Source organism: Vulpes lagopus, chromosome 7 (genome assembly GCF_018345385.1).
Source record: "Vulpes lagopus strain Blue_001 chromosome 7, ASM1834538v1, whole genome shotgun sequence".
In the NCBI taxonomy this organism is placed as follows: domain Eukaryota; kingdom Metazoa; phylum Chordata; class Mammalia; order Carnivora; family Canidae; genus Vulpes; species Vulpes lagopus.
The window spans coordinates 13,519,461-13,543,710 of NC_054830.1; the positions used below are offsets into that span (position 1 = coordinate 13,519,461).

Here is a 24,250-nt window from a genome sequence, read left to right on the forward strand (position 1 = left end):
TGCTTGGGCTTACAGCCACAATCTCCTATCATGGGGTTAGACAGAGGCCTCAGGGTTCTAGAAGTTTTAAGAGTTGGGGCATCAGTTTCTGAAGGGTAGATAGGTGTCTCCCATGTGAAAAATGGAGATGGAGCTGGAGTTGGGTGATTAGGGTTAGGTCGTACGCAGGTGCTGTGAGAACCCACAGGTGATGCTGGGGCTGATTGTAGCACTGGTTTTATTGTTTTTAGGGTCTTGGAAGGGTTGGGTCTTGAGGGGCAACAGAGGCAACAGTTTGGGGGGAGAAGGATGGCCATGGCCTTAAGTGGTGGGCATCTGGGGTGCCTCAGCCTGCGAGTGCCCATTGGCATCACCCGTACAGCCATTGGGGGCAGTTGGCGCTGGTCCTTTCTTGCAGGGCACAGGGCAGGCAGCAACCATAGGCCCCACTCGCTTGAGGCCAGGGCGCTCCATCTTGTGCTCCAGAAGCATGTGGTTCTGTGGGGGGAGCCCCACACAGGCCCTGGGGGAAAGGTCGGGACTTAGTTGGGCCAGACCCAAGACCAGCAACCCCACAACCTCCAGTCCCTAGGGTCCCTGTGCATAGCCCACCAGTGGACATTTGGGCTTGGAGGGGGACCCCGCAGCTCGAGGCACACCTGAGGATATTCTCGATGCAGCTGCGCTGGCGGAAGAGCGCATTGACCACAGGGCTGCCCGGCGGCACGAGTGGCGCCTTGAATAGGAAGCTGAGCAGGGACAGCACAGAGTGGAAGCCCTGCGGCTCTGGGTCAGCATCGGTGCAGAAGCTCACGCGCTGGCACAGCTCGGTCAGCAGCACCAGGTCCAGCATGATGGGTGCGGCCAGGAGGGAGTCCTGCAGGGCCGGTGGGTCAGAAGGTGGGCCGGGCTGGCGGGCAGCCCCACTCCTGCCCTGGCAGGCCCCGTACCTCACAGGTGTTGTGCAGCACCAGCGTGTTGGTGCCGCCCAGCATCAGCTCCGAGGTGTACTCATCCAACGCACGCTTGCTGTCGCCCACGTATGGCACGTACTTGATGACCACCTGGGGGGTGGCAGGAGGTCACAGGGGGTCCACGCCCTTCTCTGTCAGGGGCCCTTCCCTGCCCCCTGGCCTCCGCGCCCAACCCCCCCCCCCCCCCACAGCCTATGACCCACGCACACAGTGGTCGGGCTCCTCGCCGGATGCATAGAGCACAGGGTTGCTCTGCACCATGTCGTCTACCACGCTGCTCTTGGACACCTCCTTGGAACGGAACTGCGGCGGTGCCGACAGGTTTTGCCCGTCATTGTTGCCCAGGTGGTTGTAGCTCACGATGGACATGGTCTGCAGGAACAAGGGGCCCCGGGGGCAGCTGCAGGCCCCGCAGTGCATGCCAGCCCAGCTGCCCACCAGCCTGGCACATGGGGTCCAGGCCCCTCCCTCCTGAGCAGTGCACCCCCCAGGCCCACGCACCTTGAGGCCAGAGCCGATAAGGAAGTCCACCAGCACGGACTTGACCTTGGTTTGGCCTGACTTGAAGTCATCTCCACCCACGAAGACACGTCGCTGACGGGCGAGCTCAAGCGCCCCAGGCACCAGCGTGTTCTGCGGGGACCCGTTGAGGAAGGCACAGCCCTCCAAGATGCTGGCCACAGCAAAAAGAGTGGAGGGCGACACCTCCAGGCCCAGCTGTGGACGTAGGCGGGTGGTCAGCACGGAGAGGTCCTTTGGAGCTGGCCCTGACCCCTCTCCAACCCTGAGGGCCGCGCACCTGGATGGTACGCAGCAGGTTCTCAGCAGTATCATTGAGGCCGGGGATGACTTCACAGAAGCGCTCCGTGTTTGCGGTCCACAGCACGATGACTTTGTCTAGCCCAGCACTGGATCGGAAGTCACGGATGTCCCTACGGATCTGCTCCAGCTGGGCAGGGAGGGAAGGAGGTTGTACAGGCCCCTCGACCTGGGGAGGTCTGGAACCGCAGGATGGGAGCAAGGAGACACATGGACAGTAACATGGGAACGGGGGTTGGGGTGGTGGGCGATGTCAGGGAGCAACAAGTGGCAAGGGATAAAGGGCTTGGGGCGGGGCCGCACCTGCTGTGCGCGCGTGCCCAGTATGAGATTGTCAGCTCGCACACTCTGGTTGGCTGCGATGAATTCGGGGATGTAGACGGAGGGCCGAGGGCGCAGAGCCTCCAAATGTGGCCACAGTTGCTCCTGCAGCCCCCAGTCCAGCACCTGTGCACGCCTCATCGCCTCAGCCAGGTTCAGCGACGATATGTCCCAGCCTGGGGCGGGGGAGGGGGACACCCCCAAGCTCAGCCGGGCCCTGAAGACGGGCCCCTCCAGGCCCCGCCTCCCACCCCAGCCCCCTGCCTAGGGCCCCGCCCACCGTCGAACACGAGGTCGTCGGGTGCCACCATGGGCAGCAGTGCGCTGAAGGGCACGAACACCTCCTGGCCCTCGGCGTCCAAGCCCAGGCTAACGGTGCCCGCCTGCGTCAGCGAGCCGTAGTAGTTGGCCTCCTGGGGGGCGGCAGGCGGGGCGGAGTGAGGCGGGGCGTGGCGTGAGTCCCTAGCCGGCCAGGGCCCCGCCCGGCAGCCTCAAGCTCCGCCTTCTGGACGCCGCAGCTCCGAGCTCCAAGCCGCGGCAGAAGCCGCTTCCCCTTCGGAGGTTCCCCCCACCCCCGGGAGCCCGCCGGCACCCTAGGCCCCGCCCCCTGAAGGTCCCCTCCTTCGTAGAGCTCCGCCCCCTAAGGGCCCTCTCCCCCTCTCCCCCTGCACAGAGGCCGGCCGGGCCCCACCCGACCCCACACCTTGCGGCCGGTGCGCGTGGGCCAGGACAGGCGCAGCCGGTTGGCCAGCACGGCGGCGGTGAGCGTGGAGCCGTTGTTCCCGCCCCAGCCGACGAGCATGACCCCGAGCCGGGGCACCTGCCGGGCGGTCCGAAAGGTGAAGCGCGTGGACGTGGGGTACACCTGGGGGCGGACAGCGCAGTGAGCCGGGGCCCACAGGCCCTTCCCCCTCACTGCAGGGACAGGGTCTCCGACCTTAGGTAGGGTCCCGTCCCTACCCGCCACCCCGGGTCCCTTGCCCACCTTGAGGACACCATCCTCGCGGCTGACGCACGTCGTCCGGTACTCGTACTGAGCCTCGATGGCGTCGGGGCCGTAGACCACGTCGGGGCTCTCGACCACGAACTCGGCTGTGGCCTCCATCGGGGAGAGCTAGGGGCGCAGGTTGGGCAGGAGGTCAGCGGGGACGCGCGAGTCGGCGGAGCGAGCCGACCACGGTCGCCCGGAAGCCCGCACTACGCCCGGGGCCGCACTCACCGGCGCGGAGTCAACTCGGACTGTGGCGAACGGCGAGGGCTCGGGGCGCGCGAACTCCAGAGAAAAGAGCCGCGGCCCCGCCCACGCCCCGCCCCTCACCCCACCCGCGCCAGGGAGGAGGGGCGCGCGGGGAGGAGGGGCGCGCCCGCCGGGCATTCGGAGGACTCGGGTTCAAGGCCCCGTAGACCCGAGCCATCACTGCCCTGGGGCTCCCGGACAGCCACGTGGGCCACGGACCCCGGCCCGAGCACGGGGCGCGCGGATTCGCCTTGCGCCACAGCCGGTTAGGGCGCGCGGCCGCTTTTCCTCATTTTTACAAAAGAGGACATTAAGGCTGCGAGCGCGCGCCGGGCCAGGCCCAGGCGCGAGAGAGGAGATGGGGCTGGGCGGGAGGACTGGCACCCGGGCCCGAGGTGCTGCGGTGGGGGCTCGGCCCCGGACGGAGCCAGGACTCTGACTCCGGAGCCAGGCAGGCACCCCTGCGGCCTCGGCCTTTCCCCTTCCAGAGCAGTAGTACCCCCCTGACCGGGCTGACACGGAGCGCGGGGCGCTGCGAGGCCTCGGTTTCCCTACCTGTAGCAGGAGGGCTGGCAGGGCCAGGCTTGAGGGGGCCAGTGTTCGGTGGGTGAGGAGGGGTGGGGAGGGGGGGCAGGGCCAAGGAGGTCAGCTGGGGAGGAGCTGGGCAGGCACAGCACTGCGCCCCCCTAGCACCCAGTGATAAGGGAGCGTGGGAACCCGGCGGGCGGGCGGGGGCGGCTCCCCCAGGAACTTTCCAAAACAAGCGGCCTCCTCTGGCTGGAAAGTTTCCACCACTGGAGCTGACCCAAAAGGTGGATAGTTGGGAAGGCTCGCAGGAAACATGGTCAGGGCCTGGCCTTGGGGGCTGGGGGCTCCAAGACTCCTGTTCCAGGCATCGCCCTCAAGGGACTCCAGTGTGGGGGAGCCGGAAGTAGAATGGGGCACCCCTAGCCAGAGGCAGCACACAAGGAGGGTCTGGCAGAGCAGGTTGCCTGGAGGAAGTGGTTGCTGGAAGGGGTCAGGAGATATGAAGACATCGCCTATCAAGAAATATGAAGAGCTGCCCAGGCAAAAGCCTGGGGAGCGGGCCCAGGGGCCGATGAGGAGGTGGCCAGGCGGGAGGGGAGAGGAGCAGTTCAGGGTCAGAGCAGCCCCTCAAGGCTGCGGACAGAGAATATCACGTAATAAATATTTTAGTTTTGTCCCTGGTTTCTGGCTGGAGATGGCGCTCAGTCGCTTAATGGCCGGCGATTTCATCATACCTAACAGAGCCTCCCTAAAAACCCCTGGACGGCATGGGGCTGGGCGGACCCATGGAGGTGCTGGGAGGGTGGCACACCTGGAGGTGGCGGGGCAGCCCAGGGCCGCTCTCCACACTCCACCTTCGGCTCCCTCCACTGGGCCGTTGCAAGGGCTTTTCTGAGCACTGAGCCATTCTGACAAACCTAGGAGGGAGCCGAGGGAACCCCGGATTTACAGCCGGTTCCTTGGCAGTATGGGTGGCCAGAGACCGTGGCAGGTGTCTGGGTGGAATCTTGTGGGACTGAGCCCTTCACCCATGCGGTGTGATGCATGCTCCAGGAACCGGAGTACACTCGGGGCCGGGGGCCTGGGGGGGGCCTGCGCCAAGTGCCAGATGACCTGGGAACGTGTGCAGAGAGCAAAGGCCCCCTGGCCCAGCCCCGGGGAACCCTAGTATCTGCAGGGCAGTCGGGGTGGGGTGGGGGTGCCAGCAGAGCCAGCTCCCCAGGGGAGCAGGGCAGGAGGCAGCTGGGAGGGACTGGCCTTGGGCTGCTTCTATTCCTAGCAGTCAGGTGGGCACCGTGTAGCAACTGCGGGGACCGCCGGGGTATGTGACACGGGGTGACTGTACTGCTTGGGAGCAACTGGGCACCCGTGTCCCCACCATAACACAGGCTCCTGAGGGCAGGGGCAAGGCTGTCTTTGTCCTGCTGAGTGCCAGTGCCCAGGTGGAGCCCAGCACACAGGAGGGATCGGGGTGTTGGCAGGATGACAGCTAGGGACATTGTCCAGCAAGGGGCACGAGTGGGCAGCCCCAAGCCCTTGGGCCATGGTACAGGTTGTGAGGTTGGGGGACCTTTCTGAGGCCCCTGGGGGGCCTGGATTTGTGGCATCCTTGGCTCGGGAAGGAGCTTGATGGGACCCCCTGCAGCTAAGGTGCACTCTGGGAGTGATGACCATGGTGCCTCTGGGGAGCATGAGGGGCTGCAGGAGAGTTAGTTGAAGGGTCTGGGGGGCAGGTGGGCAGGGCAAAGGTGAGGCATGATGGGGTTCGAGGAAGCACACACTAGCCCTGGACCCTGAACTGTGGGGATAGAGATGTTATCCCCGAAAAGAACAGTACAGCCAGGCTGCCCGGGGCGCAGGGTACACTCTGCCCCACAGGGCCTGCTTGACCTCGTCTCCTGCGCTCCTTGGATTCCCTGGCCACCTTCGGACTTGGGCCAAGGCCACTGGCCAGTGGGGCTGTTCAGGAGGTGAAGGCCCACAGCCCCTGACCCCTGGACCCCTTTCATCCCAGGCTTATTCTTTGTCTGTTTTTCCTTTCTAAAATAAACACCCACCCACACCCCGTCCCTCAAGAGCAGGACCCTGACCCCTGCCTTCCATCTCCTCACCTGGAGCATGGGACAAGGACAGCCGTCCCTGCTGGCGTCTTGGGGCCGGGGGATTCCACTGGGCCTCAGCATCCCCATCCCCATCATGGGCACAGGGGCAGCCCCAGCGAGCCGGCCTAGTTGGAAGAAACAAAAACTGTGCCATCACTGCCGTTTCCCCCAGTCACAGCTCATTTCCCCAAGGGAGGGCACTCCCCTGGCCCCAGGGGTCCCTACTACTCCTGGCGCCTTTGGCACTTTGGAAGGCCCCTGCTCCTGGACCTGGTCTACCCGTCGGCCCCTGGGGACACAGCCCTGCTCATAACACCCAACCGTGACTCCCCATGGCCTCCACATCCCACCTCCATCCTTGCCTACCTACGACCAGGCGGTCTGGCCTCATGCCCTGGCTTGGGCAGGGCCCATCGCCTCAGCCTGCCAGCCTCACCTGGCCGCCTCCCTGCACCCCCGCCCCACACCGGCTCATCACCACGGCTGCTCCAGGGCCCAGTCTTCTCCTGACCCCAGCCCACCCCCCGCATGGGGCCAGGAGGCCCTGGCTGGGATGGACACAAACACACCCAGGCACTTGGGGCTGCTAGGTTTGGTTCAGTGAAATTTATTGTATGTTGAAAAAATCAGCATTCACCTGTTTAGTGTACAAAAAGGACACTAGTTCTTTTAAGAAAATATTAGGAAACTGAAGACGCGGATGCCTTTTAATCGTAACATTTTGGCAAAAGTGAAAAGTTCTTGTAAACACCAACTCCATGGCTCAAAATAGTTTTTCTCCACAGTACAATATTAAAAAGGGGGAAAAACACAGTATCAATAAGTTAGACCATAGTTAATCAGCTAGAACTTTTGTCCATCAACCCCCAAAGCACAAAACTTTTCTTAGCTTCATAATTCCTTAAAAGGAGAAAAACAACAACAAAAACAACAAAAAGCCAACAACAAAAAGGAAATTCAACTGAGAGTCCCTTGAACTGGTTCCCAGGGCAGAGGACCGGGTCAGCCCTCTGGCTGCAGCCTCCTTAAATAATCCTTCGGCCGAGTCTGCGCGTCCAGCTGAGTACAGTCTGCGCACACCACACGGCTGTCTGCAGAACTCGGGGGTCCCTGGGGTCCGCTCGGCCCTTCCCCCACTCCATCCCAAATGAAAAACAAAACAACAGCTATTGAAACATGAAGGATGGGCTCCCTTGGTGCTCCGGGCACCCCAGGGGGCCCAAGGAAGGGGCCTGTGGGGTGGGGTGGGCAAACTGCAGGTGCCTCCACTCGGGCACTTGCTCTTTGGGAAGCCATTAGGAGGCAGCCCCGTGGCTTAGAAAAATAGACACGTCTACCTGAGCATTCTGCTCTCCCCGCCTCACTACTGTTGGCGGCAGCACCCCACACCCACCCCAGTTTTTGAGCCCCAGGCTCCAGGTTGCAGCCACTCCCTCCACCTTCCCCAGTCCTGGGTGGCTTCGCTGAATGTGGCCCTGAATGTGAACATACACTTCAGGCCCCACTGCACCCTGGCAGCGCCGCCTTAACACACACACACACACACACACACGCACACACACGCACACACACGCACATACACGCGCACACATATACACGCATGCATGAGCGCGCACACACACGCACATGCGTGTGTGGTCCCCCGACACTAGACTGGGGGGACACTAGACTAGGCACAGCTACTAAGCAGCAATTATGTTGTCCATGGATCCCATGCTACCAGAGTGGGCGGATAGGGTGCGTTTTCTGAACTCGCTCTCGGGGGGGTCCCCTGACCCCAATGACCCCCAGCCCCTCCCTGAGTGCAAACCCTGTGGTGGCTCTGCTAAGATGACCCCAAGACCCACAAGTGGACTGAGGGATGGAGTGAGGTCAACAGCATGGAGACCACACGGTCTCGGCGCGAAAAGAAAAGCAGCAGCAAAGGGGGAAAATTGAGAACATAATAAAATAAAATCTGACACTGTTGTTGCAGCGTGAGCTCGTAGCACAGAAAACCCCCAGTGACCCCCTACAGCTGAGGGACTGAAATAGCAGGGCAGGCCTGGTGGGCTGAGAGCTGTTCTGCCCCTGCGGCTCTCAGCAGCTGCTCAGGGCCAGCTGGAGTTCTCGAAATAGACCTGGGCGGGCCTCTACCCCCTTAGAGCAGACCCCGTCCTTGCCTAGGCAGGGAGGAGAGGCCGGGACTGTAGGGAGGGCCTGGGGTGGGGCGGGAGCCCAGCCGGCTGTGCCCCCCTCTCCCCCTCGGTTCCCTCCTCAGTCCCCAGGAACGACTTTCAGATGGCATCTGTAATACTGCAGGAAGGACACAGGGCGGCATCTGGACCCTGGTGTCCAAGGAGGGGAGGCACAGGTTTAGAAAAGATGCTTTCTCTCTAATACAAAAATAGACTGAAGTCTCATAAGCAGTAGCTAAAAGTGGCTGTTTTTGTATAAAACTAGAAAAGGCAGGCGGGCTGGCCTGGGAGTCTTTCGTGAGGGGAAGCTGAAGCCCCTCGGGCTGTGATAGGGTAGGAGAGGAGGTGGGCTTCCTGAGGAGCCCATCCCATGTGTGTGTGTGTGTGTGGGGGGGGGAACGAGACGCCTGGCCCCCCGGGATCTGTGACCTGCAGGCATCAGGTCTGCAGGGGCTCCCCTGAAATCCGCGTTGCTGGCTCAGATGAACATGTCTTCCTCGGGTTTATTATTTTTTTTTTAAATAAATCTCTTTTTCCGCTCCGTAGCTCCGCCCCCACCCGCCCCCAGCTCCCCCACCATCCAGAAGGGTCAGCCCGGCAAGAGGAGCTGGCCTGGCTAGCCAAGCAGGACCTCCTGCTCTGTGGCCTCAGGCTAGGGCCAGGCCTGCAGCTGCCGCTGGTCATACTCGGCAATGAGCCTCTTGATGTGGGCCAGCTTGCTGTGCAGGTACTCGCAGCGGTGCTTCTCCTGGCTGTAGTTGGTATTGGTCTGCAAGAGAGTGGCAGGGCTGAGCCACATCCTACAAGCAGCTGGCATCCCAGAGCATGGCCATACTGCCCTGCGTGAAGCGTGCCAGCCTCGGGCCAGCTTAGGCTCCCCCTCCTCCTGCCTGTAGGCCAGTGCTCACCAGGAATGACAAGGACCCTTCCTCTACCTCAGGCCAGAGCCTAGGCCTGTCCCTCCCCAAGCCTCATCCTGGGAATCAGGGTCACTGCCTGGATGAGGGTCAGAGGCAAGACTGTCATGAAGCCTCCTTCCCGGGCTGGGGCCTGGCTGGCAGAGAAATGCCCTGGCACATGGGGGCACACACGTGGCGAACCCACAGCTAGTGGCCTTCGGAACAAGAACTGATAGAGCCCTGAGGAGGTATTCCTTCCAGACCAGCAGCTGGGGGTGGGGAACTTCAGCTCCTCCCTTGACCTTGGAAAGAGCTGGAAAGATCCTGGGGGCTGCACCCACCAAGGAGGGGGAGTGCTGGAGGGTGCTGGGGCGCCAAGGGAGGGATGGGCTGAGCTCCTCTGCTGTAAATGGGGGACTGGGGCACAGGAGCTGCTCTGAGGACCTGAGACCCCAACCCAGGCAAGGCTCTTCCTTCCCTTTATCCCTTCCCTGACTGCAGTGCTGCTCACCTTGAGACAGCTTAGTCTGACCCCACCCCACCCCCCACAAGGGTGGAGACTTACCTTTTTGATTTTTCGATATTCCTGCAAAATCTGACCCCGAGTAGTCTGGAGGAAAAACAAAAGAGAAAGCGAACAATGTCCTTGCCTGCAGGAGACCCCCACTGAGTGACCCCTTTTCCCCTGATAACCTGTGACCTGAAGAGTCACCACCAGCCTTGAGACAATAGCCTCAGCATGGCCTGAGAGAAGCTGACCAAAGTAAAGACAGGCAGGCCCAGGCTGGGGTAGGGGTGGGGGTGGGGGTGGGGGTGGAGGATGAGCAGGGCAGGAGGTGGGGGAGGATGAGCTGGGCCAGGGACCCAGCCTCAGGGACAAGCACAATGGCAGCAGAGTGGGAGGGGCTGGTCACAGCTATGGGAGGGAGGAGGCAGCCCTTCCAGTGTTCAAGGTCAAGCAAAGAACACACCCCCCACCACTGTCCCAACGACCTAGGGGTGCAGGGGGATACTAGGGAATGTCCATGTGGGGGCTGCAGAAGGGAGGAGAGCGAGACCCCGGGACTCCTCAGAGCCCTCATCACTTCCTCAGTTAGGAGCTGTTTCCTCTGGAAACCAAAGTGGACCCCACGAGGGGAGGCAGACCCAACACTCCAATTAATCAGACTAGCTCTGAAAGATGGCATGAGGGAGGCTGGTGAGCAAGACTGGAGCTCCCCCTACACACCCCCACACTGAGCTCCCAATTTGGGCCGGCTTAGGGAACCCATGTGCCTTTGATCAGAGGGTGAGGGACTCCTAGTAAGGAGGCCACGGGGACTCTGCAGCCCCTCCCCCTATGGCTCTGACAGCATGGATGGGCTGTGAGCTGCAGAGAGGACCCCAGGCACTCTTGCAGGGGGGGAACCCATTTGACCCAATCCTGTAGGGCCTGGCTGTTTCAGTTGCTCTGAATACCACCCCTGCCCCAACAGGTCATCTCCCAACTCCAGTGTCCCCATTGCACGGGAGGCCAAGCTGGGCCTGAGAGCCTGTGGACTCCCGGGGCAGAGCCCTGTGGACGGACCCAAACCATGCCAACAGCCAGGGACAGCTGCCTGGCAGGCTATGACAGGGAGAAACACTGGCAGAGCGTGGCAGGCCTTTTCACCTGGGAGGGACAGCGGCCAGGCTCTGGGGCCACGGGTAGCGTTGGAGGCCTTGGGTTTGGCTGCACCCATGAGAAACGGGCCTGTCTCACCCAGGTGGGGTGCAGAGTGCGGGGATGAGTGCGCATAGCATGGGGCTCTACCTCGTATTCCTCAGAGCCCTGGGAGAGCTGCCGGAGTTGGGCATCCAGCTGCGTGAAGCGCCGTGTGATCTGCTCAATGCGAGCGTGCAGGTCGCGGTACTCGCTATACTCAGCATTAAAGTCATTCTTGTAGCTTTGGCGCTGCTCCGAGGAGGAAATGGTGGCATATTTTCTGAGGAGAGACAAAGAGGGGTCAGCGGGGCTCAGGAGGCTGCTGGGGAGGGGCTGGAGTGCCCATAGTTGCGTGGCTGGCCCACCGCCCCCCCCAGGCCCTCAGCCTGTGGGTGACCTCCTGGCTTCAGCAGGAGCCTGGCACTAGGACGGGGGAGAATTGTTGAGAATTGTGAGAATTCCCACACAAAAACATGAAGTCAGTCCTCCCTCTGCTAACCTGCAGTGCAGGGGAGAGTGCAGGGCGGGGAGAGGGTGGGAGGCCAGCCAGGGAAGTACTCACAGCAAGTAGTCGGGTGTCTCTGAGGTTGATGTGGGGACGCTTGAGCTGTTGCAGGTCCCATTCAAACCTACAAAAAAAGAGCAAACGCACACCACCTTCTGAGCCCATACCGAATTCTGTAATAGGTCTGTTATCTGCAGGACCTGGAGAGATAGCAGAAGGGGGTCGGGATGGGCAGAGGGAATCTGATGGCCGGGCTGGTGCCACCTCAGGAGCTTCACTGGACCCAGAAGCAACGCAGCCAAACACAAGGTGTGTCTCCCAACCACAATCCTGGGACGTGTAGAGAGTCCAGATGTGGCGCATGCACGTTTTCAGCAAGCAGCTGCTAGGACAAGTTAATCAAGGGGCCAGCGCCTGGGCAGCCTGTCCAGAGCTGGACCCACCCAGAGCCCCTGCTGCCTCCACTGACTGCATGTAAAAGGCCATTACTCTGAAAACAAGCAACGCCCTTGCCCAACCAAGTCCTTGGGGTGTCCTGGTCTCTGGCCTTGAGGCTGCCTGGGAAAGCCCTTGCTCCTGCCAGCACCCCAGGCCACCCACTAGGTGGAACCGGAGGACACGAGACCGTCCACAGCGCTTGGGGTGGGGGGTGGGGGGGACAGATGACCAAAACCATAATCTAGTCTATTTCCCAGGGGTTTCCTTCAGGCAGCCTTTCTTCCTGGCACAGAAGAGATTTTATCACTGTGTAGTGCATCCTCAATACACACTGTGTCCCCTCAGATGTAGCCCACCTGGGAATCCCTGTGCCGCAGGACTCTCACCAGCGGATGGAGCACACCTCTCCCACCCCTTGGGGCTGCAGCCCAATGAACCCACACGTGACAGTTTAGTCCATGCTTCCACCACATGTGCTTTGCATGAGGTACACCTTCCAGAGTGTTCTGCTGTTTGTGGGCCCCGTCAGTATCACCTCATTTAGCCCTTTTGAGATCTTCGCCAGGTAAGAGACCAATAAGGAAACCAGGGCTCGGGGTCACATTCACCTGGCACCTAAGACACCTTTGGGTCTGGCCTGAGGCAAACCTCAGAGGCCCCCTCCTGCTGCAGCTCTGGCTGTGCATGGCCCTGGCTCACAGGCCTGGGCCTAAAGGGACTCCTCCCCACCTGCCCCTCCCACTGCTCCTCCTGTGCCTCCACCAGGGCCTGGCTCCCCTTGGGAGAAGGCCCCCTTTGGGAGAAGGGCCCCCCCTGCTGCCTGCAGAGGCCAGTGGGCCCGAGCTCAGGCTGGCTGAGATCCACCCCCCACCAACCCCAGCACACCAGCCCTCCTGCAAAGGCACGCCGAGGCAACAGGAGGGCCCATGGACTGAGCAGGAGCGTGGCTCAGGCACAAGGATGGGCAGAGGACTGGGGGCTGGACCCATGGCTCAGAGTGATGGGCAGCCTCAAGGGGCAGGGCTATGGGTTCAGGGTGGCAGCAGCACAGGGGAAGCTGAGTAAGAGCCATGAGCCTGGCAGGCGGGGGGGCCACTGCATCTGTCTGGAGCAGAGGCAATCACGGGACAGGGCTGGAACAATACTGCACAGAGGAGGGGCTTCAATGGTGTCCCTCCCCTATGGTTCACGAAAGCAAGGACGCTTCCTCACACCGCTGACCTGGAACCTTATCCAGTGTGTCTGAGGGAGGGGCGTGGTGCAAAAAGAACAATGCCATTGTTAAGAGAGGTGGTGGCTCCTGCTTGTGTGGCTGCCTGCACAGGCAGCGCACAACACTCCAGAAGGGGCCTCTGTGCTCGGCCATTACTGTTACATCTGAGGCTCCTGCGAGACGCAGATCAAGATGAATAAAGCAGTATTTAGTGCCTAGTTGTCCTTATCTTTTCCCTTGGGCCACCTATTCCCTGGTTTGCCAAATCTCACTTTCTCACCTTAACCTAGGGACAAGATACCAGGCCAATTGGCACTGGGCAGGATCTGAAGCTGTCTGAGTGCCAAGTATGCTCCTCCTTCCCTGGGCACTGCCAGAGGAACACAGGGCCTTGCTTTCACCATTTGGGACAGGATGTGCTGCCTGGCTGGGCCTGCTCAGGGTTTGTCTCTCCCGGCAGGATCAGCTCAAGGGAACCAGGCCTTGCCTCCACCTGGCTGCTGCCAACACCTGCCCTCCAGTCAGAGGGAGGGGCTGGCAAAGGCCTTTCTGGAGAGTAGTTAAATAACTCATTAAAAAAGCCTTAAGGAGAAAGCAACTCCACCCTTTGCCCTAGGAATGCCTCCTGCTCGGATCCTTCCTGGGGAAATAATCTGAAAGGGCAGCAAGTTACATAGCCTGAGACTGCAGGTGGCAGGTGCAGCTGCATCTTTGTGGTCACACCATGCTGATTAAGTTAACAACCACATGGGGTGTTCAGCTCAGGCGCCCTGGGCTATGAACTTAAGGTGGCCCAGGCTCTGGGGGTGAAGATTCCTCCTCCCACCCCAAGCCGGTCTGTCCATACACCTCTCCTGGGTGTATGGGATGCCCCACCCAAGGATTCTCAGGCTCAGGACGCAGCCCCAGCCAACCTTGCACCCCTCATCCTGCTGCTGTGATCCCAGATCTCTCGACCTCCGGCTTTCTCACCTGCTACGTGACCTCATTCCGACTCCTACAGCCTGCTGTTATATGGACAGCTTCCCAAACCCAGTCTCCACAGGCTGAAAAATTCACTTGTCAGCAGGCTACACGAGGCCCTGTGGCTCCAAGTGCTGGTCTTCTCCAGCCAGGTACTGCACCCCACTGCGCCTTCTGTGAACCCCAGTCCCATCCTGCTCCCTTTCAGTGTCTGGGACCTCAGGGCAGCCAGAGCTGAGCCTGGAACTAGTTGCTCTCCCGGTACATGGTCTCCTCCCACGGACCTCAGCTCAGTCCAGTTCTGTGTTCCTGGCATTGACCTGGCATAGCAGGACCGCAGAAGGCTCCAGGGCACAGACAACCTTGTGTTAGAAGACAAGGTGCAAAGGAGCTGAATGTGCAGGGTGTGCCAATATAAGGGTTCATGGGGTGGCGCAGCGCCCCCTGCGCAATGGTGGGTGTGGACTGCAGCTCAGGCTCCTAGCAGGGTCCTCCCACAGAGTCCCTGACCCCAGGCCTGCCTCCTGGTACCTACCCGGGGCATCTGGTGGGGCTCCAAGGGGGCTGGGCATGTGTTCTGGCAACCGGGCCCGGTGTCTGTCCTCAGCTGCTCTCTCCTTGTCTTTGTGCTTCTTGGACTTCTTCTTGGATTTGCTGCGTGATGAGCTACCATGGGGCCTGCTGGGCTGGGCACAGTCCGTCAGCAGGGGCAAACTGAGGCATGTAGTTGGGGCTGGGGCAGCTACTTCCCCGTGCTCGCAGTCCCGGCCACTGTGGCCCAGGTCATTGCTGACGTCAGCCAGAGGGTCATGGGCCCTTGGGGGCTCCAACCGTGGAGGCAGGTGGGCATCTGTCCCTGCTAGCAGGCCCGGAGTAGGCAATAGGGCCTCACGGCCATGGGGTGCACTCAGCTTCCCATTGATGGCAGGCTGAGCTCTCTGGGTAAAATGTGATATCCTGGGTTTCTTGCTGGTCAGGCGGTCGATGAAATCAGGAGGCTGTGTTCGTTTCTACAATGGAAGGGAAACAATTTTAAAAGGGAGACTGTGGAGCCACTGGTGTCTCCTGAGAAGTGGCTGGGGCGCAACAGGCTGACCCTGGAGCTCATGAGGCCCCAGGAAAATCAGTGCCTGCCTGCAAGGCCTCCTCTGGCCACAAGAGGGCACACTGAAAACAGCCAGGCCCTTGCTAACCTAGGCTCAGCCCACCCTGAGGAGGGATCCAAGAAGGGGGCAGCATCAGCCAAACTGCCCCCAGCCAAGTGCTCAAGTAGGGCCACCTCCGGGGACTGGTCTGAAATGTCTCAGCATTCGGCATCGTTCCTAGATGATGGGAATGGTGACAGAACCAAGTCTGAAGGATACAGGGCAGCCCCACAGGCTGGGACTCCCTTCCCACCCCCTACCAGACCCACGACTACCTGGATCCTCAAGGCAATCCTGTGACATGGTACAGGCTGCATCCCCACTTCATAAGTGAGAAGGCTGAGGCATGTGAGGCAAGGCCAGAACACGGATAGCCCGGTCCCTGGGAAGTGGCTTGAGAGAGCAGGATGGTAGGCAGCAGGCCCACCATCAGGGGGAAGCAGGATAAGGAGGCTGTTAGCCCTCTACTTCGGCGCCAGAGCCAGGACAGGCACAGACCTGACCTCTCCACAAGGAGGATTCAGGGCCTTGGATATGGGCTGGGAGCCTCCACAGCAAAGGAGAAAAGTGAGGTAAATTAGGGTCTTGGGATGAGGGCCTCATGAGCCAGAGCATACAGATGGGGCCACCTGAGCACCCTCCTGATTATTCACCAATTCGGCAGTAGCCACCACTCACAAGGCCTGTGCCTACAGCTGGCACGCTGATTTTATGGAATCTTCATGACAGTCCCAGCGTGTGCATCTGCTGTGCCTGCCGTGCAGAGAGCACAAAGCTCAGCGTGATTTGGGAGACTGCCCTCCTTGCACATACCTCTCATAAGTACTCGAGGGAACTGCACCAGGGAACCAGACCCAGGTCCCCAGTCTGGGGAAAGCCAGGCAGTTGCTCACTCACTGAAGAAAATACCCAGCTATGAGCCACAGATGCAATGGGCTGCCCAAACACTGAGGTCAGGTCTGGCCCGCTGGCTCCTATCCCACTTTCCTCCCTCACAACTACCGCCGCCACCACCAGCAACATGTTGTCACATCCTTGCCCAATGCTCCTACCTGAGGGGGTGAGGCTGAGCTTCCATGTTCCTTGGGAGGACTGGTGGCAGCAGGGTCTCCAGGGAGGCCAACTGCACTCTGTGGCTGGCACAGCTTCCTACGAAGGAGATGTAGGGTAGTTGTAAGGCTCCACAACCAGTAGGGCACTGCCAGACCCATTTGCCTTTCCGCTGACACCATGCTATCCCACCTACACTCAGTGATTTGGGGTGGGCCCCGCTGTCGAACCAGAGCAGGGTTGAGTACACGGGGTACTACAGGACACGGCTGGCAGAGGGCAGCTGAACACATCCCACCCTAGATTTATCCACAGCCTGGAGGACTGCTCATTTAGTGTCTTGTCGCACCCAGAGAAGGGTCAGTGGACCTCCCACTCATCTAAACACCCATTACTGTGGAGACTAGGGACCCAAGTAAAATTGACAAGATATTCAAGCTCTGTGCTATGTCCCTGTGGGAGCTGGGTACACTAGGGCACTGGCCTCTCCTTTTGAAAGCAATCATTCATTCCAGGGGTGCCTCGGTGGCTCAGTTGGTTAAGCGTCTGCCTTCAGCTTAGGTCATGATCTCAGGGTCCTGGGATCGAGCCTCACATCGGGCTCCCTGCTCAGCAGGGGAGTTGGCTTCTCCCTCTCCTTCTCCCTTTACCCCTGCTCGTGTGTGCTCTCTCTTGGTCACTCTCTCAAATAAATAAAATCTTTAAAACAAACAAACATTCATCCTAATAATAATGCTTACTGCAGAAACTTTAGAAAATTCTGAAGGGGATTAAGATGCACTGGCACAACAGGAAGACCTCCTGGATTCAGGACCTACTTTCCTGGGAGCCAACATTACAATACCTCCTTAAGGATAATGGGGCAGCCACTGGCCTACCAGTACCTGAGCATAATGATGCAGGCGGGGAGAGGGAAGAGACACTCCGACACTCAAAGAGCAAACGGAGGCCATACTAGTGACCGTGGCTTGCACGGTCTCTTGCTTGCTCTCTGATGCACCTCTCATAGTCCTAGAGGCTGCAAGTCTCATGAGAACCCAGTAGCCAGCCTGGTACTGTGCGTGGTACCTTGGGTGCTCCATACCCTGCAGGGTCTGGGGCTGCAGGGACCATGTCTGCACGGACCTTAATCAGTGATGAGCAGAGCAGACCTCCTTGATTGATGGTCATATTACAAACCACTGCTGCTGCCCCCTCTATGGTGGCCCCAAATGCAAAGAGAGCCATAGAAAAAAATGTCTGCAACATGCAAGCGCTCACCCGGGTAACACAGTACATGTGGCCAAGATGGGTACTTCAAGTTTGCTGGCCAGCCACATAGAAGTAACCAGAGGCATTTACATCTGCTCTTTCTAGGCTCCACTAAAAACGCTTGAAGGAGCAAGGGGAAAAGGGAACAGCGTGATCTAATGCTGAAAACAGATGTGGTGACTGTCTTATCCAAGAAAATAGGGCCCCAGGCCACAAAACCTCACGGGCCTGGGGTTAGAGTCTTAAGAGACCACAGTGAAGGGGCTCCTGCAGGGCTGTCCCCACTATGTTCTGGGGTTGTGGGGAAGGAACCCAGTGTGTTCAGGAGTGAAGGAGCCCAGCCTTCTCTAGAAGGCCAGAAGGCTGCTCCAGGCACACCTGGACAACGGAATGGACAGAGGTGTGGCCTCAGGAGACTGAAGAAACAGAAGGGCCCACGGAGGGTTCCAAGAAACCTCAGCGGCCCTCCTGAGGAAATGGAGCCACTCAGAGGAAAGCCTTGAAGGGCTGCCCCTGGGCCTCCAGGTAACACATGTCAGGGCCCAAAAGACAGAGACAAGAAAATGCATTTTAAAGAGAAGAGAGACTCTATAAGCAGATGAAAACTTTAAATCCACAACAAAACACCAGCCTTAACATCCACAGAAAGACAAAGGACTCAAGTAGACATTGCTCCAAAGATACACAAATGGCCAATAAGCACATAAGAAAGGGTTCAACATCATTAGTCATCAGAAAAATGCAAATCAAAACCACAACGAGATATTACCTCATATTCACTAAGAGGGCTAGGATAAAACCAAACCATAACAGAAAATAACAAGTATTGGTGAGAAAGTGGGGAAACTGGAAAACCTCTTTGTGTGCTGCTGGTGGGAATGTAAAAGGGTACAGCTGTTGTGGAAAACATTTTTGGCAGTTTTTCAAAAACCTCAACTCCGCTCCTCCTTCTACACTTGAGAGAACTGAGAATCTATGTCCATACAAATCCTCGTACACAAATGTTCGCTCCTAGAAGCACTAGTTGCAATCGCCAAAAGGTAGAAACAACAAAAGGGTCCATTAACAGATGAGTGAATGAACAAATGTGTGTGTATATCCACACACAACAGATTACTGAGCCACAAAAGGAACACAGCCCTGATACATGTTACAACCTTAAGAACAGTACACTAAGTGAGAGAATCCAGTCACAATAGGCCACATGCTGTATGATCCCACTGATATGAAACATCCAGAAAAGGCAAATCCATAGAAACAGAAAGATTAGTGGTTGCCAGGAGCTGGGAGAGGGGAATGGGACTATCTGCTAATATGGGGTTCCATTTTGGGGTATGTGCTCTGGAATTAGCTAGAAGTAGTAGTTGTACAACACTGTGAATGTAGTTAACACCACTGAATTGTGAGAAAGACAAATAAGGCTGGAGGCATCACAATCCCAGATTTTGAGATATATTATAAAGCTATAATAGTCAACACAGCTTGGTACTGACACAAAAAATAGGCACATAGGTATTAATGGAACAGAATAGAGACCAGAAATAAACTCACACATACATGGTCCATTAATCCATGACAGAGGAGGCAACAATATACAATAGGGAAGACAGTCTCTTCAATAAATGGTGCTGGGAAAACTGGACAGTTATATGCAAAAGAATGAAATTGGACCACTTGCTTTCACCAGACACAAAAATAAACTCATAATGGATTAAAGACCTAAACGTGAGACCTGAAACCACAAAACTCCTAAAAGAAAACATAGTCATGTCTTGTATATCAACCTTAGCAACATATTTATGGATCTGCCTCCTCGGGCAAGGGAAACAAAAGGACAAACAAACAACTGGGACTATATCAAAACAAAAAGCTTTTGCACAGCAAGGGAACATCAACAAAACAAAAAGACAACCTGATGAACAGGAGAAGACATGTGCAAATTATACATCTGCTAGGGGATCAATACCCAAAACATATAAAGCACTTAGACAACTCAACACGAAAAAGCACAAATAATCTGATTTAGAAAAGGACAGAGGACCTGAAGAGACATTTTCCCAAAGACATACAGATGGCTAGCAGATGCAGGACAGATGCTCAACATCACCGATTATCAGAGAAATGCAAATCAAAACCATAAGATATCACTTCACACCAATCAGAAAGGCTAATATCAAAAAGACAAGAACTGAGGTGCCTGGGGGGGGGGGGGTCGGTCAGTTAGGCATAGGCCTTTGGCTCAGGTCATGATAGGGATCCTGGGGTTGAGTCCTGGGTTGGGCTCCCTGCTCAGTGGGGAGGCTGCTTCTCCCTTTCTCTCTGTCCCTCCCCCTGCTGTGCTCTCTCACTCACTCTCTCCCATTCTCTCAAAATAAATAAATAAAATCTTAAAAAAAAACAAAAACAAAAAGAACTAAGTGCTGGCAAGGATGAGGAGAAAAGGAACCTGTGCCCTGTTGGTGGGAATGCAAACTGATTGCATTGTGGAAAACAGATGGAGGTTCCTCAAAAAGTTAAAAACAGAATTACCATATGATCTAGTACTTCTATGACTGGGTATTTACACAAAGAAAACATAAAAGATGAATTCAAAAACATATAAGCACCCCTAGTTTACAGTAGCCAAGATATGGAAGCAGCCCAAGTGTCCACTGATAGATGGGGATGAAAAGATGTGGGAGACAGAAACAAAGGACCATTGCTCGGCCATATAAAAGGATGAGATCTTGCCATGTGCAACAATGTGAATGGACCTAGAGGGCATAATGCTAAGTGCAGTGAGTCCTACAAATACCACATTATTTCACTTATGTGTGGAATCTAAGAAAGAAAATGAATCAAGAAACAAACAGAAACAGACTCAAGTTCAGGGAACAAAACTGGTAGCTGCCAGAGGGGAGAGGCATGGGGGGGATGGACAGAATAGGTGAAGAGAATGAAGAGGTACACACTTCCAGTTCTGAGATAAGGAAGTCACGGGAATGGGCACCCAAGGTGCAGCACAGGGAATGTAGGTGATGACACTGTGGCTGTGGTGCAGTAACAGATGGCGACTACGCTTACTGGGGTGAACACTGTCCAACCACCTGCTGCATGCTGGAAGCTAATATAACGCTGTATATCAACTATACTTCAACAATAAAAATTTTAAAAATAAAAATAACATCACCCCCATGGAATAACAATGTGATGCTACACAAAACAAGACCAAAGACTAGTAGAAACCATAAACAATAGCAAAGAAGAGACGGGCTGGGAGAAGTTGAAGAGAGTGACCACAACAATGGGTAATACCAGAAGGCAGACAGTGTGTGGAGCACACCCCACGGCCCATGCCTCCCACGTCCCACCCCATGTAATGGGGCACAGGAAGCCTTTTCAGGAGCGCACACAGAGTAAGAAGAAGGATGAGCTGAGTTTTCAGGCTGTGAGGACAGACGCACTCACCCCTGAGCACCTGCCAGGTAACCCTGTGACCATGCCGACATGCAACCTCCAAGTCCTGGGGTCCAGGCCTTCCACATGAAGGCAAAAGTCCTCAGGAGCTGAAGGTCCAGACCTGGCCAACTGTCAGTCCGATTTGACCGCACTATGGCAAAGGGACCTCCTGAAGTTCTTTCCTCGAGAGCTGCAGCCCTTGGGCACCAAGGCAGAACTGCAGACCCAGGAATGGGAGAACTGGCAGGAGAGGGCAGCGGCTCCTGGGGGAACCTGCAGGACCTCTGATCTGCTGAGAGTGACAAAAGGCCATGGGACACCGGGGGAAGTTTGGAGTTGGATGTGAAAGACAAGGAGAAGTCAAAGCAGAGAAAGTAACAGTAATATAGGTTACCAAGTCCATGGAAAGCACATGTGATGGGGCTGGTGGCCATGGCTTGGCACCTGGTGCAGACACCCGCCCTCGGGCAAGCAAGGCTGGGACAAGTGCAGGTGGCGGCGATGGCATTGAGGGCAGTGACTATAGGGCTGGGCACAGCTGCCAAGGCCTCATCCTGCACTAGACACCTGGGACAGACAAACCTTAGCAGCTACACACACTGGGAATTAAAGCACAAACGATCAAAACAATGCCGCAAGAGGGTGTCTGAGCAGAGCAAAGCCCCAGGGGCCCAGGCAGACCCTGGAAGCATAAACATGCTTAACCTCAGGTATGAATTTTGAACAAACTGTAAGAAAAGGAGGTGGCCCAGCTTCTAGGGTGATGCTGGTCCCCACTAGCAGAAATACCCCAAGGCCCTATTTTTCCTTCTTGCCATGAGGCTTCAAGAACCACTGTAAATGGGGCTTTCTTCAGGGAGAGGGGGACAACCTAAAGAAAATAAGCTGCAAAGACAGGTGGCTCAGGTGACCTCCAGTGTGTCTGCGGGCGTTGATGATGTTGACCCTCACCTTTGCACACCAACTGGTTCAAGCTTCCATGGACAATACATGCTGCTGGCAACAAGCGGTTTCTGGCACGGTTGATCCCTAAGCTGGCCCGTGCAGACAGAAAGAGGGACACCATACTTGCCCAGGAGAAAGCAGAGTGCCTTGAGTTCACAGGTGTCCTAGCAACTCACTCAGTGGAGCAGGGAGGAATATGAGCCCAGAATTACACAAAGCTCCAGAGCCAAGATTCCTAACTGACCCCACCTACACACAAACATACAACAAGGCTACCTGCTCTTGCCCACGCCCCTTCTAGAGAGTTCAGTGTGGCCAAGGCCCTATACGTGGTTAGCTAGGGCAACAGGAGACACCAGAGAGGGTATAGGGGTAGGAGTGGTCTTCTGCTGAAAACAGCTCTTCAGCCTCCCCAGGACCTCTGGACACCCAGAGTGGTGACCTTAGGCTGGCTCAGAAGCAGGTACTGGCTTGGGGAGGAGTGCCCTGCAAGGCTGAGGAGAAACCCCAGGTTCACCTAAGAGTAGCCCCAAGTCTACATGCAATTACTGTTTTAAACAGATGAACTTCAAAAAAAACCCAACCTCATAAATAACTCAAGTCCCTGAGAAATCATTTAAAGACTAATTAGTGTATCAGCCTGCTCTGAACGGCACTTCACAGCCTGTGCTCCCAAGTCAGGCATCAATTGAGAAGGAAATCATTAATTGCTTGCCTGAGCCAGGCAGGGGCCTACTTAATCACTCCTCCCCTGAGCCACCAAGGCCACTCCTGACCTCAGGTCCCAATTAATCTGAGAGGGAATGTGTTTAATTAATGCTACTTAATCACGCCTGTGGGAAGTATTGTTTTGTCTCTCTCTGCTTCATGTTCTTGAAAGGTTCTTTTTAAGGAGGCAGCCTATAGCTGAAGCCTGTGGGGATGTGCAGGTTTGGGAAAGGAGCTCGTTGGGAAAGGAAGCGTGGAACAGGCTGGGTGGACTGAATCCTCTGTTGGGCATTCTAGTGTTCAGGACAGTGACTTGAACCATCTGCTCCATCACCAGGGACTGGCCTTTCCCCCAACAGGAGGCCACAGTGGGCTGCCTCAGCACCAGGGCATCCCAGGAAATAGGAAGACCGCCAAAGTCTCCCAGATCTTTCCATCCTGCTCAAGGGCCTGTGGCCTTTGGGACCACATAAGGCCACCCCAACATCCTCAGGATGACATCCGCCCCAGAACCAGGGGACATGCCTAGGCATGGGAGGCAGCATTACCGGACAAGCATCCGCTTCAACAGCTGCTGGTCCCCTTCTGAGTAGCCAGGCCAGTCCTTCTGCACGTCTTTATAGACACAGTCTTTCAACGTGCATGTGCCATCCTTGGCATTCACATTGGCCACCTGTAAGACATAGACAGGATCACCTTGCCAGAAGCCCAGGAGAGGCAGAAGTTACTGAAAGCATTTGATGGAGAGTGGGGGGATAGAGACACACAGGGCAAAGAGGACATGACCCTCTACCCCCGCCAAATCCATTGCACACTGGGGCAGCAAGCCTTGGGATGCAAAAGGATCAGAACACCACATCCTGATGCATATGTCTTATAGCTGCTGGCAGACAGGCTTGCTCCAAAGCGGGGGGGGGGGGGGGGGGGCAGGTGGTGGCGCCAGCTGCTGTCATCTATACTTCCAGGACCCCATCACCAGCATCCCCTATTATGTACTGAATATTTTGAAACATTTCAACTGAAATTCATGTTAAATCTGAACACCCAAAATGATGGTATTGGGAGGTGGGGCCTCTGGGAGGTGATTAGGTCATGAGGATGGAGCCCTCCTGAATGTGAGCAGTGTCCCTATAAGAGCCTCCAGGAGGCTCCCTCCTCACTCCTGCCATGTGACAACACATGGAGAAGACAGTCTATGAACCAGGAAAGGGGCCCTCACCAAACACCCAGTCTGCTGGTGCCTTGATCTTTGACTTTCCAGTCTCCAGAACCATGAAAAGCAAACATCTGTTGTTGATAAGCCACCCAGTTTATGTAATTCTGTTATAGCACCCTTAATAGACTGACACCCCCCTCTTGGGTATGCACTCCTGTGGCAGAGATGGTGGAGGGTGGGGGAGCTGGGGCCACTAGGGGCCAAGCTAGGTCCATCTTCCCTGAAAACAGTGAGCCCTACTCAGGCTGGTTAATGAAGGCTGAGCTTGTCTCCAAAACCACAAAGATGGACTCAGAACTTTGACCTTAAGGGTGCTTGAAGAAGTTCAGGCCCCGCTCCAAAGCGGGTGCTTTGGTGACTATCTCACTAGGCCTCTAGCACACGGCCGTGGAACGTAGGCATGGCAACTGCTGGTCTTCACTGTCACAGGCTTCTGAAAGGGACTCCAGGTCATAAGAGTTTCTACAGGGAGCATTTTTAATGACCAAGTAACATTCCACCAAGCATCTGCACTGTGAGTTACTCAGATTTTTCCTTTGTTGGATGCAACACCATCTGCAATTTCTCTGTAGCATGAACAGACACCACTGTGTGCAGGTTTTTCCATGCTGATGGTTTCCTTCGGCCAGCTTCCCAGAAGTGGGATGGGTGGGTCAAA

The 24,250-nt window shown here is 56.8% G+C and overlaps 2 protein-coding genes across 4 annotated transcripts in view; both read right to left on the reverse strand.

The window, feature by feature from the left end:
* Positions 1–200: 200 nt before the first annotated feature.
* Positions 201–6,397, reverse strand: ISYNA1 (inositol-3-phosphate synthase 1). Of its 3 annotated transcripts, none has more exons than XM_041761156.1 (11): positions 5,970–6,397; positions 3,079–3,207; positions 2,797–2,958; positions 2,374–2,506; positions 2,076–2,269; positions 1,753–1,902; positions 1,455–1,670; positions 1,161–1,325; positions 930–1,043; positions 639–856; positions 201–502 (listed from the first exon to the last, which is right to left on the reverse strand). In XM_041761156.1, exons 1-11 carry the CDS (start codon positions 6,054–6,056, stop codon positions 301–303), a joined length of 1,770 nt encoding a protein of 589 aa, XP_041617090.1. In that variant the 5' UTR covers positions 6,057–6,397; the 3' UTR covers positions 201–300. The 3 variants fall into 3 exon arrangements, with proteins under 3 accessions (XP_041617090.1, XP_041617091.1, XP_041617089.1); XM_041761157.1 differs by lacking the exon at positions 5,970–6,397 and adding an exon at positions 3,886–3,904; XM_041761155.1 differs by lacking the exon at positions 5,970–6,397 and adding an exon at positions 3,313–3,429.
* A 150-nt stretch (positions 6,398–6,547) lies between these two features.
* Positions 6,548–24,250, reverse strand: part of ELL (elongation factor for RNA polymerase II) — a 76,822-nt gene continuing 59,119 nt past the window's right edge. The window contains exons 6-12 of the mRNA XM_041761154.1: positions 22,925–23,049; positions 16,037–16,133; positions 14,375–14,849; positions 11,283–11,349; positions 10,829–11,000; positions 9,602–9,646; positions 6,548–8,906 (exon numbers count right to left, since the gene is read on the reverse strand). Coding sequence (XP_041617088.1) covers positions 8,790–8,906; positions 9,602–9,646; positions 10,829–11,000; positions 11,283–11,349; positions 14,375–14,849; positions 16,037–16,133; positions 22,925–23,049 — 1,098 coding nt within the window. The 3' untranslated portion in view covers positions 6,548–8,789. The remainder of the gene's footprint in view (positions 8,907–9,601; positions 9,647–10,828; positions 11,001–11,282; positions 11,350–14,374; positions 14,850–16,036; positions 16,134–22,924; positions 23,050–24,250) is intronic.

Bases quoted from the DNA above. Each gene is read 5' to 3' on its own strand.
- ISYNA1 (XM_041761156.1), bottom strand. From the start codon at position 6,056: ATGATGGGGATGGGGATGCTGAGGCCCAGTGGAATCCCCCGGCCCCAA. The intron at 2,507-2,796 runs GTGTGGGGTCGG...GCCGCCCCCCAG, and splicing joins CCACGCGCACCGGCCGCAAG to GAGGCCAACTACTACGGCTC. The intron at 1,326-1,454 runs GTGCGTGGGCCT...TTGTTCCTGCAG, and splicing joins TTATCGGCTCTGGCCTCAAG to ACCATGTCCATCGTGAGCTA.